The sequence below is a fragment of the Suillus plorans genome (assembly GCF_016647745.1).
Source record: "Suillus plorans strain S12 chromosome Unknown HD556scaffold_3, whole genome shotgun sequence".
Classification (NCBI taxonomy): domain Eukaryota; kingdom Fungi; phylum Basidiomycota; class Agaricomycetes; order Boletales; family Suillaceae; genus Suillus; species Suillus plorans.
Window position 1 is genome coordinate 1 of NW_024537387.1, and position 15,430 is coordinate 15,430.

The 15,430-nt window shown below is 47.6% G+C and overlaps 7 protein-coding genes across 7 annotated transcripts; 4 read left to right on the top strand and 3 right to left on the bottom strand.

Moving 5' to 3' along the window:
- Positions 1–1,265: 1,265 nt before the first annotated feature.
- On the top strand, positions 1,266–3,739 carry HD556DRAFT_1436869 (uncharacterized protein; the record flags this gene model as incomplete). Its single annotated transcript, XM_041305615.1, has 6 exons — positions 1,266–1,280; positions 1,328–1,394; positions 1,447–1,695; positions 1,743–2,402; positions 2,452–2,502; positions 2,574–3,739. The coding sequence occupies 6 exons, from the start codon at positions 1,266–1,268 to the stop codon at positions 3,737–3,739; spliced, it is 2,208 nt and encodes a 735-aa protein (XP_041166297.1).
- Positions 3,740–4,283: 544 nt separating this feature from the next.
- Positions 4,284–5,234, bottom strand: HD556DRAFT_470258 (uncharacterized protein). Its single transcript, XM_041310700.1, has 6 exons — positions 5,231–5,234; positions 4,834–5,120; positions 4,765–4,785; positions 4,618–4,705; positions 4,485–4,562; positions 4,284–4,424 (listed from the first exon to the last, which is right to left on the bottom strand). Exons 2-6 carry the CDS (start codon positions 4,956–4,958, stop codon positions 4,398–4,400), a joined length of 339 nt encoding a protein of 112 aa, XP_041166298.1. The 5' UTR covers positions 4,959–5,120; positions 5,231–5,234; the 3' UTR covers positions 4,284–4,397.
- A 263-nt stretch (positions 5,235–5,497) lies between these two features.
- Positions 5,498–6,891, top strand: HD556DRAFT_1226179 (uncharacterized protein; the record flags this gene model as incomplete). Its single annotated transcript, XM_041297064.1, has 4 exons — positions 5,498–6,171; positions 6,227–6,321; positions 6,375–6,463; positions 6,517–6,891. 4 exons carry the CDS (start codon positions 5,498–5,500, stop codon positions 6,889–6,891), a joined length of 1,233 nt encoding a protein of 410 aa, XP_041166299.1.
- A 462-nt stretch (positions 6,892–7,353) lies between these two features.
- Positions 7,354–9,095, bottom strand: HD556DRAFT_1226142 (major facilitator superfamily domain-containing protein; the record flags this gene model as incomplete). The annotated part of the gene is made up of 5 exons (XM_041297062.1): positions 7,354–7,607; positions 7,659–8,235; positions 8,290–8,449; positions 8,503–8,798; positions 8,853–9,095. The coding sequence occupies 5 exons, from the start codon at positions 9,093–9,095 to the stop codon at positions 7,354–7,356; spliced, it is 1,530 nt and encodes a 509-aa protein (XP_041166300.1).
- A 1,131-nt stretch (positions 9,096–10,226) lies between these two features.
- Positions 10,227–11,027, top strand: HD556DRAFT_1436872 (uncharacterized protein; the record flags this gene model as incomplete). The annotated part of the gene is made up of 2 exons (XM_041305616.1): positions 10,227–10,806; positions 10,870–11,027. The coding sequence occupies 2 exons, from the start codon at positions 10,227–10,229 to the stop codon at positions 11,025–11,027; spliced, it is 738 nt and encodes a 245-aa protein (XP_041166301.1).
- A 782-nt stretch (positions 11,028–11,809) lies between these two features.
- On the bottom strand, positions 11,810–13,393 carry HD556DRAFT_1436873 (uncharacterized protein; the record flags this gene model as incomplete). Its single annotated transcript, XM_041305617.1, has 12 exons — positions 11,810–11,992; positions 12,050–12,420; positions 12,473–12,527; positions 12,581–12,657; positions 12,711–12,743; positions 12,799–12,829; positions 12,882–12,910; positions 12,965–13,061; positions 13,118–13,150; positions 13,201–13,220; positions 13,279–13,288; positions 13,340–13,393. The coding sequence occupies 12 exons, from the start codon at positions 13,391–13,393 to the stop codon at positions 11,810–11,812; spliced, it is 993 nt and encodes a 330-aa protein (XP_041166302.1).
- A 325-nt stretch (positions 13,394–13,718) lies between these two features.
- On the top strand, positions 13,719–14,492 carry HD556DRAFT_1303289 (uncharacterized protein; the record flags this gene model as incomplete). Its single annotated transcript, XM_041299590.1, has 3 exons — positions 13,719–13,860; positions 14,157–14,278; positions 14,319–14,492. 3 exons carry the CDS (start codon positions 13,719–13,721, stop codon positions 14,490–14,492), a joined length of 438 nt encoding a protein of 145 aa, XP_041166303.1.
- Between the last annotated feature and the right edge of the window lie 938 nt (positions 14,493–15,430).

Here is a 15,430-nt window from a genome sequence, read left to right on the forward strand (position 1 = left end):
AGTTCAAAATTCGGGACTTAACATTTCATATGGGACATCTTTCAAAAATGTTTAAATCAACCTTTCATCTGTCCATACACATTTTACCAACTCCCGAACCTTGAAATTGTGGACTGCCGGGTTTCGGGGTTCGGGGGTCCCGGAACTCGGAACTCGGAACTTGGGAAATTTGGGGAGATCAATAAAATATACTTTACAATCGAGTTGATTGACGGACACATTGACTTACCCGTGTATGAAATATATTTTTGTCTCACATACCGAGTTCCGAGTTCCGGGACCCCCGAACCCCGAAACCCGACACCCGGCAGTCCACAATTTCGGGTTTCGGGGGTTGGTAAATCTCGGTTTGGGGTTTTGCACTGAAAAGTTGACATTTATACGTATCCAGGCTCACCCATATATGTACCCATCTATGTACAATTCCCCCACGTCAGCCCACCCATCTATGTATTATCCCCCACGTCGGCCCACCCGTCTATGTAATACATCCTATGTTGGCCCACCCGTCTATATAATACATACTACGTCGGCCCACCCGTCTATATAATACATACTACGTCGGCCCACCCGTCTATATAATTATACCCCACCTCGGCCCACCTGTCTATGTAATAAATATTTTATCACACCCTCGGCCCACCCGTCTATGTAATACATCCTATGTTGGCCCACCCGTCTATATAATACATACTACGTCGGCCCACCCGTCTATATAATTATACCCCACCTTGGCCCACCTGTCTATGTAATAAATATTTTATCACACCCTCGGCCCACCCGTCTATTTGATATCCCTTTCGTCGGCCCACCCGTATATGTAATACTTTTTATGTCGGCCCACCTGTATATGTAATACACCCCGCGTCAGCCCACCCATCTATGTAATATTCCCCTACCTCGGCCCACCCATATATGTAATACACCCCTGTCGGCCCACCCGTCTATATAACAATATTTGCCTTACATCTCTCTTCAGCCCAGCTGTCTATAATATCCTACTCTACATATTACCCTGATGGGCCCACCCATCTCCATGAATGATCATATTCCCCCGGCCCATCCGTCAACATCAAGGATATATATATCATTGGCATACATGGGCCCACCCGTCTCCATCGGAAATAATATGTGTCCCGGCCCATCCGTCATCATCGAGAATATACACAACATGGGCCCATAATCCGCTGGCCCGTCTCATACGGGATATTATGTAGGTCGGGTGGCCCGTATAATACGGAATTTGTCACTGAAGGGGCTCTTCCATGACGATACTCACAGTGACCTATTGACCCCCCACTCACCTCCAAACAACGGTCGTGATCAGTCTCAAGCTCCTGAGGGACGGGATGATGGTTTGAAGTGGGTTAAGCTCGAGCTTATCAAACAAGTCGGTATGTCAACGTGTCACTGGTCTTTTGATTCATTTGACTAAATGTATACTAGCCCAGCTTGGGGGCAAGTGTGCCTGGGATAAAAACTTTCCTTGGAAGGGCATGTCCAGCGCGCTTGCTGATGCCAATCTCTGCATCAAGGGATATCCAGCTGACAGGTGTCTCTTGCCTGGTGAAGCCCACAACGAGAACTCAAAGAATAAGGGCATTGGAGCGCTGACGCAGAAGGAAATCACGGTGCTCGTGGAGGCATTGAAGTCAGGAACCATGCAAGTTATCAAAGTCGACAAGAAGTATCGAGGTAAGATTCTCGTTGTAAGAACATTCTAATTCTAATATTATGTACAGCATCCGTTATGGCATCTGAGAGGCCCGTTATCACAGGCATAGCGCCTCCATCTGACTGGTCACACACTGGTGCTAGACAACTGTTTGTTAATGGCGACACTAACTACCACGGCCCAGCTCGTATCAAGCCCAGCAACGCGACTACCAAAGTTAAGAAGGCCGATAAAGTGACAAAGGCACCTCCACCACCTGACGCCAATGACGATGACGATTCAGATGATGATTATCCAATAGTACCTACTGCTCGCAAGTTCAGAAAACCCACCATGCGATTAGAAACTGCGGCACCACCACCATCGCGTCCATTTAAAGTCGTTACACTGCCACCCTCACACCCACTCAAAGTCACTCCAAAGCCAGGACCGACTGCCACAGCACAGAGTGAGGTGATTGAACTCACTTCGGCTGGAGAGAATGCCGCCACAGAGTCTGACTCTGAGTATGAAGAAGCACGCGGCAAGAAGAGGAAATTGAAGTCTGTGAACACGTCGCATGCATCAAAGAAGCCAGCCCCATCCAACGAGAAGGCTGCACGGCCGAAGCAACCCAAAACGCCTGCCCTACCAACATCAGCAACTTCTCCGATGAAGGGTGGCCCTCTGTCCCCATTGACAGTGGGGTCATCAAGTGTGGCAGCATCGCCAGAGCCTGAGACTGCGAGTGAGTACCCTTTATTTTAAATTAACTTTACTTGACTCAAGGTGTATAGCTACAGCACCGGCATTCCTCCAGGATGGTCCCTCTAACGTGTGCACAAAGGGTAAGCTTTTTTTCAAAACAGATATTCTTGCAAAACATCTAATGATCTACCGTCTACTATCTACCCCCTAGTAAAAGCACGCCCAATCACAAAGGAATCCAAGGGTAAAATGAAACAGGCTCTTCGCATGGTGTACAGGCGCTCAGATGGATCTGAAGTTGATGAGGGTGAGAAGACAGATGCGGTTGTGAAGAGTGCTATCTCTGCTGATTTAGATAATGTCCCTGAGGAAACGCTACAGAAGAACTTGCCTTCGGAGGTGATACAGGATGATGGACCAGCAGGAGATCAGGAATCACCTCGAGTCACCAATCCCATCGAGGATCCTCATACCATTGATGACTCTCGTAACCTCCATGACACTCCAGCCAACGCTCCAGCCAATGCTCCAGCCAATGCTCCAGCCAACCCACCCCAAGCTCATCATGAGCTCCCTGTCCATCATGACCCTCACAATGGTATTCAGCGAGGCTCTGACGAAGGTATCCAGCGAGACCCTCATGAGGGTGACGCTGTACACCACTCATGGGAACCTCAACGTGAGGTTGTCCACAACCATCGCAATGATCCTTATGAGGGTGAGCCTCTTCATAATCCTCGTGAGCCTCGTAATGATATCCTTCATGACCCTCAAGACACTCCCCATCATGCCCCTCGCGACACCTTGCATGATCCTCATCAACCTCTTCGCAGTCATTCTCGTGAGCCATGGTACATGCATGAGGCTGTGCGTCGTCATGAGATCCACCATTCACGTGAAGATACCCCAATCACTGAGCATGATGCTCTCTACCCTCGCGATGCCTTCTACCACCGCGACTCCCGCAATTACCACCATGCTGGTTTGCAACCTCATGACAATTATGGACCTGAGCCTCGTGCTAACAGTGAATTTGCCATGCGAGACAGCTCTCCGGCCTTGGAGGTATACCGTGATGACCGTTATGCTCACCATGAGCGTGAACGCACATACCCAAGTCGATACAGTCCAGGACTTGGTCCTGACTATGCTCGTGAGAGTGGATACTCTCGACGTGATGACTTTGATGAACGGCAGGCATTTGGTGGAGGAACTTACCGTGACAATGGGTACCCTCAAGGCAGGACTCGTTACTGGGATTCCAGATGGACAGATCGTGTCCGTAATACTCCACCTTTGGACTATGTCCCTCATGATGTTGTGCCACGATCATTTAGTCGAGATCCTGTCAACCCTCCTCGCGCTCCTTCATCTTAATTCTCTTTCAATTTGCGTGCACCTGTGTTCTTTTTGGACGCTATTTTTGCTCATCTTGTGCTGTTTTCGTGTTTTTGTGGTGATGATTGTTATGATGGTTTGCTCACTCCCAACTCGTCCTGTGCTAATCTTGCGGTGTCCCTCTCATACCCTACTTATGTTACTATGGAATTGTTGTTTTGACGTCTCCTTATTTTGACAATGTCACTATAGCGGCTCCAACGCCTGCTCTTGTTTGCATCAGAACACGTTTGAAAATGCTGTGAATCTTAAGAATGATGATACCGGAGTGCAATATATATTATTAGAATATCATAACTACAATGAAAACAAAAACATAACATGGGGAGAGAGAACATGTGGGAAGATGATATAGTAGGTGTAAGTAGAAACACGTGAGATATGTCACGGCAAGTAAAAACATAAGCCATGTGCAAGGAGCGCCAGAGGCTCTAGATTACATCATCAGGGCAAGGGAAAAATAATACATGCGCAAGGAGCACCAGAGGCTCTACTAGTAGATTATCTTGAGGGTAGTGGGACTTACGATATCATGCTGGAGGCTCTAGATGATCTTGAGGGCAGCGGGACCTACAGTAACAAACTAAAGGCTCTCTAGAACCACATGGGACAACCAGAGCCAACCCTCTGACGAGGCCTACAAGAGGATTTGAGGGAGATCCTCCTACGAGAGGGTTGTCTCAGAGATGGGTTTGGTCCTACATAGAAACCGGGTCTGACAGACCGTGGGAAGCACAGAAAAGTGCTGCCAAGGGTGGTCAAAATAGCTACGCCCATCTGCAAACCAGCATCTGCAAAACGACTGAAATGAACGCTTCAATAGCTTATGCGCGTTACGGACACTTACGAACACTTACGACTTCACTAGCGCACTCATGCGATTGGTAGAGATGCTGAACACCAATATTGTTTAAAGTGATGTATAGCGAGACGTTTGCGCGGGAGCTAGACAAAGGTGCGAATCTCAGTGTTCGTATTGAAAACTCTACTAACGAATCGTGTACCTAGACAAAGGTGCGACAGTACTATTCGACGTTAGACTTGTGCGGGGATGATACGATCTAATAACTCACATCTCAGTGTTCGTATTGAAAACTGAGATGCTAGGGAACTGGCGCGTTTGCTGATAAGGTGAGTGCGCCAGGAACATGGATATAAGATAAAATAAAGTTAAACATAGCAGGGCACGAGCCGACATTGCCACGTCGCTCGTCTTGACCCATTTTGGATACACTCGCTCTCTACATGTCCTCCCGTGCCTGTTCTTCGGCCGCTTCGTCCCTCTGCGTCTCGGATCTACCGGATTCCAAGTTCTCTCTCTCTTGCGTACGTTTCACCTCAGCGTTGCTTGTCACGATCGCTGAGGGATGTATACTCTTGCTACACACGCTTGTTCTTGCTGACACACGGCGTACCTAGACTCACTTGGTGTTTAGGTACATACAATATAGCGTTGCTTATCACGATCGCTGAGACTCACTTGGTGTTTAGTTTCCAACATATGTGGCAAGCAACAAGCAAGCGTCGTAATTTGCTGCTAAGCGTAAATTTGGAACGTCACGGCAGGTACCGCAGCAGTCGCAGCAGTGGCGCAGCATTTTCCTAGTGGTGGTGTAAGCTTCGCACCTCCGAGCTGCGGAAATGGCAGTGCTAGTACTGACTCCAAGTTGTATAAAATCGTTAATCTCGCTGTCATGTGCTGTGACGTACGGCAATTATCCCCACATAATTTCTGCTATGATTCACTATCCCGATGACAAATCTAACAACCCGTACGGAACCTATCTGGAGCCCCCTGTCCCGGCTCCTCAGCAGCAACAGAATCAATACCAGATACCTTTAGGCTCACCCCCTGCATACACCGAGGAGGCATCTTATGCTCCGCGTGATAGCACGTATCAGGAGTACAACCCTCAGCCGCAAACATACCAAGCGCCTCCGGGATCAGTATCCCACCTTCCTCCAGGATATCAAGGAGATCAGGCACCACCAGCAACTGGTCATGATGACCGAACAGGCGGGGAATGCCCAGCATACCAGGGGGCTTCCCCAGGAGCTAGGGATCCATACGACCATAACAGGGCAGGATCATCAAATTATCCTTTATATCAGCCAAACAACAGTGTTAGCCCATACAACCAGACTGCAGGCGCTGTGCCACAAGATCGTGTACCTTCCCCAAATGGCGAGAGTAGAGGGTTGTCCCTGGCTTCATTCTTTGGTAGCACGGGTCCTCCGCCAATGTGGCAACGTCAGCCGCCTCAGCATCTGCGTTACGATCAGTTCCCTCCCCTGTGTCTCATCTCAAAAAAAACGGAGCTGAGCAAAGGCTTCCCTGAGGTAGCTCCCCCATGCCAACTGTGTGTTCACCCATTTGCGACGCATGATATCTCAAAGGAGGATTGGAAACGGTCCGTACACTTTTCATCAGGCCGTCCCATTTTGATTGATCTATAAGGTCTTTAGATTCCTGGCAGACATCAAGAAAGCAGGTTCGTTATCTGCAGGACAACGCATCAAATCGAATGCCATACCCCTTATAACAGGCGCCAGTCTTATTGGTACGTAGTGCAACAAGCCATTGCAGGAAATGATCTCATGTCTGCATTCTTAGGCGGGTTCCTCATGACTGGAGGCATCGAGAAACGAATGAAAGCGAATAATCGCAATGCGGCGGGAGACGTCGTTGATAACTGGAACCAGGTCAGTATAAGTCCTGCGAAATACCATCAGACTATTCACCATCGTTTCTTCAGTACTTCTTCGGACCTCGCAGAATGGAGGCCGTTCTCTGGCAAGGGTCAGAGCGCTTAAGCGGCCGTGAGGGAGCGGCCCCGCTTGGTGATTATAGCCAACTCCGCACGGCAAATGGCCTCCGTCGCCGAGCCTCAAGCTCCTCGTCTTCTTCTTCGTCTTCCTCATCAGATTCCGAGGATGACAGGAGCCGCAATCAGCATGAATTCGGGTCGTCTGCATCCCGCAAGTTTGATAAAAGACAACGCCGTGCCGCGAGAAGGCAGGCTAAGACTGAGAAACGCCAGGAGAAACGCGCTCGTAAGGCAGAACGTCGCAGTGGTAAGGCCCGTATGGAACATTCAGAGCCTTACCATCTTTTCATTCAAGCTATCTAGATGAGTAGATCGTCAAGGATATTTATTGTATTTGAGTCCTTGTGGTCTGTGTGGTGTGATCAAAATGAGTCATCATTACAGAGCCGGATAGTAACAACCTTTTTCAGCGCCATTCGTGACAAATGGTATGGAACCAAAAAAAATATGGGGTGGGTGAAAGGGTTCCTAACTTCGCTGCCGCATTGTACGAACGTCAACAATGAACAAAGGGTGCAAATAATTTACATTAGTCAGCAGCCTCCAGATTCAACAAGAACAAACAAGATCAATGTCATTCACCTCAATACTCGCGGAATATACTACAATATCGAATATACCACGGGTGTTGACACTTAAATTTAACTGGTATTAGTCCAATTAGACCTTGTAAGGTCGCCCCTGAATCTATTTTGTACACAAGATTTACAGACTGCTGAAAAATCAGGCAAGTAACTTCTAATCACTCATTCCCACTCCATGGTGTCATAACGATGCCCAGGTAAGGGTTTTCGGCAGATATGTCGAGAAACCCAGTATCACCATGACAATCGTGCACATTATCCAGTATACGGCTGTTCCGCCTAAGAGGTTCTTCTCCAATGATAGAGCGAACAGTGAAGATACCACTGTTGGTCCAACAGCACGCATCACGGAACCCAGCATCTGCGCTAGGCCATTTGTTGCGCCCAGCAAGTCCTTGCTCGGCGCCCCATTGTTGATGTATAAGATAATACAGCCTAACAATAATTATTGTCAGGAACGCAGGCATGAGGGGGGAGGCAACTCACTATAGGGGATGTACGCAACAACGTATGCAACGAATTGAACGCAAATAATCAACCACATTCCTGCTTCCATCTTGCGCTTCGCCATATAACCAATTAACGGGAAGGTGGAAAATGTTATGAGGAAAAAGGCGAAACTCATGATATACAACCTCTTTGGTCCAAATTTTCGCAACAATCGCGGAAACATACAAACCTGTATCATGCCGTTAAACATACTCCAAACCGACATCACCAACCCAATGGTGTTGCTACTAAAACCAAGCCCTCCAAGTGAACGTGATGTCGAATACATGAGCGGGATTAGTACCAGCATGCACTGGTCAACGAAACACAGCAAACCATAGTGCAAGACTGGTATTATGACGCCTGGGATGAGGATGGCGCGAAAGTCGGTCCTTGTAGACTCAAGAGAACAAGAAACTGGACTGGCAATCTCTGCTTCATCTAGCGTGTGAGGTAGCGTGTCTATCTGGGTGTCTGCAGGCTTGTAGTGGATCGTGGCAGCGCGCACGGGCGACTTTTTGGTGTTGTCACTATGGCTCACGGACCCACTTTTGGAGGCAGTGCTTCGCATCGGCTGGAAAATCTTTTTGTGAGCACTGCACGCGATACGATAGCTGAATCAATGTACCTCTTTGAAAAATACCAAGGTGATGAGCCAGGAGAATGTCGATACGCTGGCGGCAACGATGCAGGGCAAAAAATAAGGATGCTGATGGAATAAGGGGTAGTGTCCGACGGTGTTTGGCCATTTGGCTGCTGGATCCGAGAGGACCCCTCCAATGAGAAATCTTGAGAACTAGATCAATTTACGGCGTACATGATTGTCAACGACTAAACAAACCCTAGCGTGTAACCAGTGCCCCACGCCAAAGGTAGCCACGCGAATGCTTGCGCCACATTGGAGGCGTCAGCGATCTCGGTCATGGTAGATTTGACCACACCGATATTACCGTTGAGAGCACCTTGTGCACAACGGCTGAGGATGATCATCCAAAATCGATTCGAAAATCCGAAAGAGACCATAGACAAAGTAACCCCGAAAAGGCCAACGAGAATCACTGGTTTCCTTCCAATTCGGTCAGACACGCGACCCCATTGCAGAATCGTGACAGCCTCGACCGCATAATACAAAGATTCCTAGTAACATAATTTCGTCAGTAATGGGTTAGTGTCCGCTAAGAAACAACAAACAATTAAGCCTGCGTAATAGCCTGTCTTACGCTCATCTCCACCCGTGATTCCTGTTGACCTGACTAGCTGGTTCACGAATGGATATATCACTGAGGCTGTCAGCTGCTCGGGCATTTGTACAAGGAGAAGGATTGCCAGCTGTGTTTTTGGAAGAGGTGTCGGTAGGGGTGCTGCTTCAATGAGCTCCCCCTCGCTTGATTGTTTTTCTTCGGAAGTTTGTGAGGCTCGACGGATTTGAGCCATTTGAGGGCGACTAAGTGGGTGAGATTATCGAAAGCTATCAGTTGTGCGATTTATGTACTTGTACAGATACGTACAGAAACAGTCATGTGAGTGCTTCGGACCCTACAGATGACACGAACTGGGACGGAGACCCTGCCATATGGGACAAAGTAGCCCATGATCAAACTACGGCACATTTTAATAACGGACGTCAGTGTTTAAAGACATTACTTACCAGCGGTCGCGAAGTAGTACTGGAATCGGAAAAAGAGGCTGTCAGAACTGAATACGAGACTAGCCGCATTGACATAAAATCATACAAATACCACACAGGGGTCACAGGCATACGTAAACGCTGAGCAAGTACGTCCCATGATGTCCAGTATTGTGGCTATTGATAGGGGGCCGAAGGACGGTCCTTTCAACTGCTTGGCAGTGCCAGTGATGATGGTGTTGGTGAAATGAATTCGAAACTGAGTAGCCTAGTATAATAGACTTGCCATCAACCCAGATGAGCCATGCTTCTATAGTAAACCAGACGGAATTGCATTTCGTGTATTCATGTAGCAAGGAGAGACACGGTAAAACCCTTGTCAAGTGATCGCGGGGGAGACCGTGACTGCATGGGCAGGGTAAATTTGCATTGAAGGCCATCATTCAAGTTGGCTTAGCAGCGCAGTGGCGTCACGTTGAACCTGAGCCTCATCACGAGAGTCGCAGATGGAGGTACTGTAGACTTGCTTGGAACTGACAGTATCATATATACTTAGCTGGGGCTAGACGCATAGTCACCTGTTTGTAGAATCTAGATCAACCTCAGGCTAGACACCTGACTCGGAATCGGCATCGGGAGTACCCGGTACTAGTCACTTACTATCCGAATAACTTGTCCTTCTGATTCTCCAAGTTGCCTCCCCTTGATTTTCATGGAAGATTTTGGTTGATTTGAAACCACTCCAGAAACACGAAATGATGCTTTTCCTCGCAGTTGAAGGTGACACCGCTTCGGAGTCGAGACGTAATAAATGGCGCAAGCGAAATTTTCCAGCACAGCTTTAGCCTTTTGGCAACTTGAAGTCGGAAGCCTGAAGCTTAAGGTTGTTTTACGACCGTTCTCTATACTTATCACCTTTCAGCTGGAACCATATCTCGATGTCGGCTTTTGTGAGCTTGTCACGCTTCTTCACTCCCTCTGGGTCTCACCCTTGCTCCTTGGACTTCCCGGAATCTGTTATCGACAGCTTACCGGTGGACTTTGATGTGACAGAGGTGGGGCACAGTCTGTTGACGGTCGAAGACCCAGAATTCCATGAACACCTGCTCTCTTCAGTTGAAGCAGCATCTCCCGAACAATTACGCGCCCTCGTCCTTCAGCTCGCCGACGAGATACCTGAACTACGATGGTCTCTTGTCCAATCGCTTGACTCCTTGAAGGCATCGTCAAAGGAGATCTCGGAGGTCTCACACATTGACATGAGGTCTGATGCGGACTCAACCGAAGCTTCCTTTAGCCTAGAGAGTGTGTCAACAGACTCTGGGAGTTGCCCCAGCTGGAAATCCGCCTGTTCGGTGATTAATTGGGACGTCAATGATATCGAGGATGTCCCTGAGATCCAATCCGAGGTGAGCGTGGATGTCAGACCGCGTCCACGCTGGGATATTTGCGTAAATTGCGGGCAAAAATTCGACATGAACGCGGTGCGCGGGCCGTTCGAATGCTGCTATCATCCAGGTAGGTCTGAGATTTATACTCAAGGATTTTTTTTGTCTTAATTATGGTTTTCTTCGTCGATAGGGTTCCTCCGAAAAGATGTTGAACGGCACAAACGGTGCGATCCCCGGTCGTACCCGGAGGACTTTATCTGGAGGTGCTGTAACGAAAGCGACCCAGAGGGATGCGAGACTGGCTACCATATACCTGCCGGAGACATTGGACTGCCGCGGTTGTCTTGAAGGGACTATTCGCTTTGAACCATACTGCTTCATGCTCGCACGCTGTCTAGTGGAACTGAACAAGTCTTTGCCAAGCCGGACGATATCAGTTCTAGCTAAGTGCGAGCGCAAGGTTCAAACCTTTATAGCATCTCGCGTAGACTCTTCCAATCCATCATCGTCCGTTGGGGATGACCCTATGCCTCAAAGCATGACTCCTATCCGTAAAGCGGGGCGCTGGTCCTTGCATTTCATATGTAATTTTTTAGGTCTGCCCCAATTGGGTGAGGCGTGCCGTGGCATTATACAAAGGAGATCACCATTGTGGGAAGATAATCGTGGTAGGGGAATCCCCTTGCAGTAAGGACCATCCAAATGATTTCGTACGGAGTATGCAAGACATTGATAAGTAATTGACAGCGCTTGAATGTGTGCTTATCTATTTTACGTTTTATTTCCCCCTCTTAGTAGTAGCTATTTATCATCTCGCAGTTCCATTATGGAAAACAAAATCACCTATGATCCATGTAAGGTTGAATGAAGGCGGTTATAGCAGTTCCTGAACTTTCCTTTTCCGTCGGTCTGTCATTCGAGAATCAGGATACTTTATCCCCAGATGCTCATGTAGCTCTTGAGGTCGCCGGGCTCAGATATGAATCGTTTCCGGAACTGTCATGACTTGTACATACCGTAAATCAATTGACACCAAAAGTTCCATACGTAGTCGGTGGCGAATAAAGGATAACAATTTCGTTTGCTCAACAACCTATAACTAGACAAAAAAAGGGGTGAAAGCCAGAAATTCATGCTTGAGTTGTCATTCTAGGTGCAGCTTGGAAAGTCGCAAGCGAGAAGGAAACAGGTTCTAGCAAAGCATGTCGCTGATCCGCTTTCCAGAGTCCGCGATACATCTTTGTAACAAGAAAGGCATGAACAGTGACTTGCCAGTTGCGTAAAAACCTCTCAATCATGAAACCGTAAGACACCTGTCAGGTTTACTTGTTATCAGTACACGTGGTTTAAACCGAGTTTCGTGTACTAACGTTGAGACGGGCTGTCGTCAATATGACACCGAAGGAGAAGACTGTGAGCCACAAATCAGAAAAATGCCCTGCCCGCTTCTCTACAACTGGATAATGTGAAGGCAACTCACCAAGCCCGCAGGTCAGGTAAATCATATTGTGATGTATCAACTGTTCCAACAAGCGATTACGACCACCCCCGCGCCGGTAGCTCGCAGCGACCTTGTACAGTGCGAATACCCATATTTCTGGCGGACCGTCGGTTACCATAGAAAACAAAATGACGATATACTCACGGATCTCCGCCGCGACCAGAATTACGTAGAGGATTATGATGGTTTTGTCATTGCCAGTTTCAAGACAACTCGTGACAGGGATGGGTGACTTAGTGACTGTAACAGTGTTTTAGTACATGAAGTCCTCTCGGAATGTCTAGAGACTTACTTGCAGGGGGAGATCGGATGATCCAGACGACCACAGTGGCAGCAATAACATACATCTAAATCCACATGTTATGGATGGATTCTAGTAAACTTGAAGGCTGCCACTGACCAGTGCGCTGATCGAGAACAGAATCACCACGCTCCTCCTGAATCCCCATATTGCACAAACACGGACCAAGAAGACACCTTGCAGGTTTCAGTTAATGAATTCGACGATATTATATGTTAGGGCAGCAAACCTTCCGCACACACTACAATGAGAGTTCCCAAATCTGCGTCAAATGTCTACCATGAATGATTTTACTTGAACGAACGAATGAAACACACAGCTATTTGTGGAGTATATCACTTGACACATCTATCATAACGCTTTAGTTGAGGTACAGTTTTACGGTTGTTGCAAGACCCACATGAATTGACATCATGGGTTGGAATGCCACTGCAAGTGTCTTGAATACAAAAAAATAACATCATTAACATTAAGGATGCTTACCGAGCATCTCTAACGTCAAGTAACCGCAGGTAAGATATCGGCAGACAACGTAGAGAAGCTTTGCCAGTTTCCACTGTGACTGGGTAGAAAATGCCACCTGGGGTTGTTAGCATCAGACTTGTATAGCATTTGAACCGATATAGCTAAAAGCACCTCATCGGCCAAGGTAAGGAAAAATTCATATGCCTGCGGTGATATAGATTAACAATTAAATTGTGAAATTCATGAAAAATTACCCAGGACGTAGTTACAGCCACTGTAACACAGTTGTCAGTATATCTTATAGTCAACACAAGTTGCAAGAGGACGCAGACTATTGGCGTACTTGGAAGATCATGAATAGTTGGAAACAAGCAAGGTATTACTGCTACTCACGTTAAGACCCCAGAGTACCCATCCAAGTTCAAGAACATTCGTAGTGGAGCTCATCGCGAAACACGCGTCTTCGCTTCGTGGAAGTGGGTGTTCTCAATTGAGCAATTGACTCGTGCATTTTATATTGAGAACCTGGTATAGCTTTTGGTAAGATTTTAAAAACCGTATACCAGCCTTGGTGACACCTGAGATAACCAAGATACCATCAACGCACTTGCCATCAACTAGAACCACAATGTCTAGATGGCGCAGCTTGTGAAATGGGGGGCCACATGAACGTTGAAGCTCCGGGGAGAAGGCTACGTTCTGTATTGATTGATTTGACTCCGCCGATGAAGGTCGGAACGTACCAGACGCTACATGAAATCCCTACTGTTTAATGATCTGGGCGCTTGCCACCAGAAGCGCGGGCTCCAAGATAGCAAGCTACCGTGACCCGAGGAACCACGTTGGTGACTCGGAGCAAGTCTGTGCATCAGTCACTGCACTTCCGTACCAGCGTTTAACAACCATATCCACATGTAAACCGGTACAATCGTGGAACAAAGGCGGACCAGCTCTAAACGATCCGGTTGCTGTCCACCCATAACTCCATTTCTTAAGATACACTCAAATGATAAAGAGACGTAACAAAAGCATGACTTGATGTCTATCTGTGACAGAGTAAGCCGCGTTCGATATACGTAAGTACTTGAAAGTTGAACTGCACTATTTTGCCTCGACATTCATGGAAGTCTCTCAGATGATGAAGGAGTCGCAGTGTCCCGCTAAAATGCTGTGGATGGCATGACTGAAGTCTTCGGAAAATAGTGATCAGGCTGGCCGCCGATACCGGCGTGTGGAAGCGCATTGGTGAAGGAAGTCATGGTGATTAGCGGCAAGAAGAGGAAGGCTGTTCCTGGATGGGATGTGTGTGCCAATTTCAAGGAGGAATACGACGTAAGTAGCGAACGTGATGATGAGTGTTACCATCATTCAGGTTGGTGTTGCAATTTCCATTGCTCATAATGGCAAACGGTTTTTGATGGAAGAAAATATCTCGAAAGGTGATCTAGATGTCGATGAGGACTATTTCCCAGACCATGATGAAGATTGCCATGGTCCCATGGATACAGAGGAAAACAGAGCAGGCATTTATCTGGGACTGTTGTAATGAGAACGCGCTGTCTGAAGGATGTGAAAGGGGACAGTACGTTACTGGAGGAAAGTTCAAGAAAAGACATCGAGTAAGAGGTTGAGTAGTGATTATAAGGACGACAACTCTAGTAGTAGAGTCAGACTGCGAGGAAAACCAAATTGCAATGTAAGGGCTGCATTCGTCAATTGTAATGACAGTGTGACATCGGATGACCACCCCGGGTGACGACGACCTGTGACACATTAGTTCAAGCGCAACCTAATTCAACCGCTCAAAAGCTACTTCAAACGCTCAAGAGGCTCATGGCCATAAGTCGACCGTCCCCCGAAGAGCCTCTTCAAAAGGTGGTCGCCGGCATGACCAAAGCACACCCTCACAAGCCTGCAGTAAAAACTTTACTAAAAAGGCTGGCCAAGTTATGCTAGTACCGGCGTTTAGAAGTTCACTGGTGAAGGGGGACATGGTGATCAACGAGAAAAAGAGGAAGACTAGTCCGGGACGGTTGGCAGTATGATCCGGGGCAGGAATTCGACGTGTCGGATGAAGATGGCGGCCACTTATGAAGACGATCGTGATCATCACTCAATACAGGTTAGTAAAATTGGTCTCGCCGTCATAATCGTCTAATAAAAAGCGGACTCAAAAGATAAACTAGAGGGCTATTTCCCTGACTGGGATGGCCAAGAATTCGATCCCGTGGACCCGGAGAACGGCTCAGATCAATACCCAGGGGCAATATTTAGTACGTGGGACTGTGACTCCGACTGTTGTCGTGAGTGGAACGACCCTTGGGCGAGACTAGATCATGTTTCTGAAGGAATGTTCAAGAAAACAAAAAGACGCCAAAAACAGTCTATGTGATACCCTTGATTGTTTTGTTAGCTCCGTAAGAATGTTTATTCTCAGAGACTCCATAGTACTTTCCTTGATGCTCGGCCCGTATGCTGGCTTTT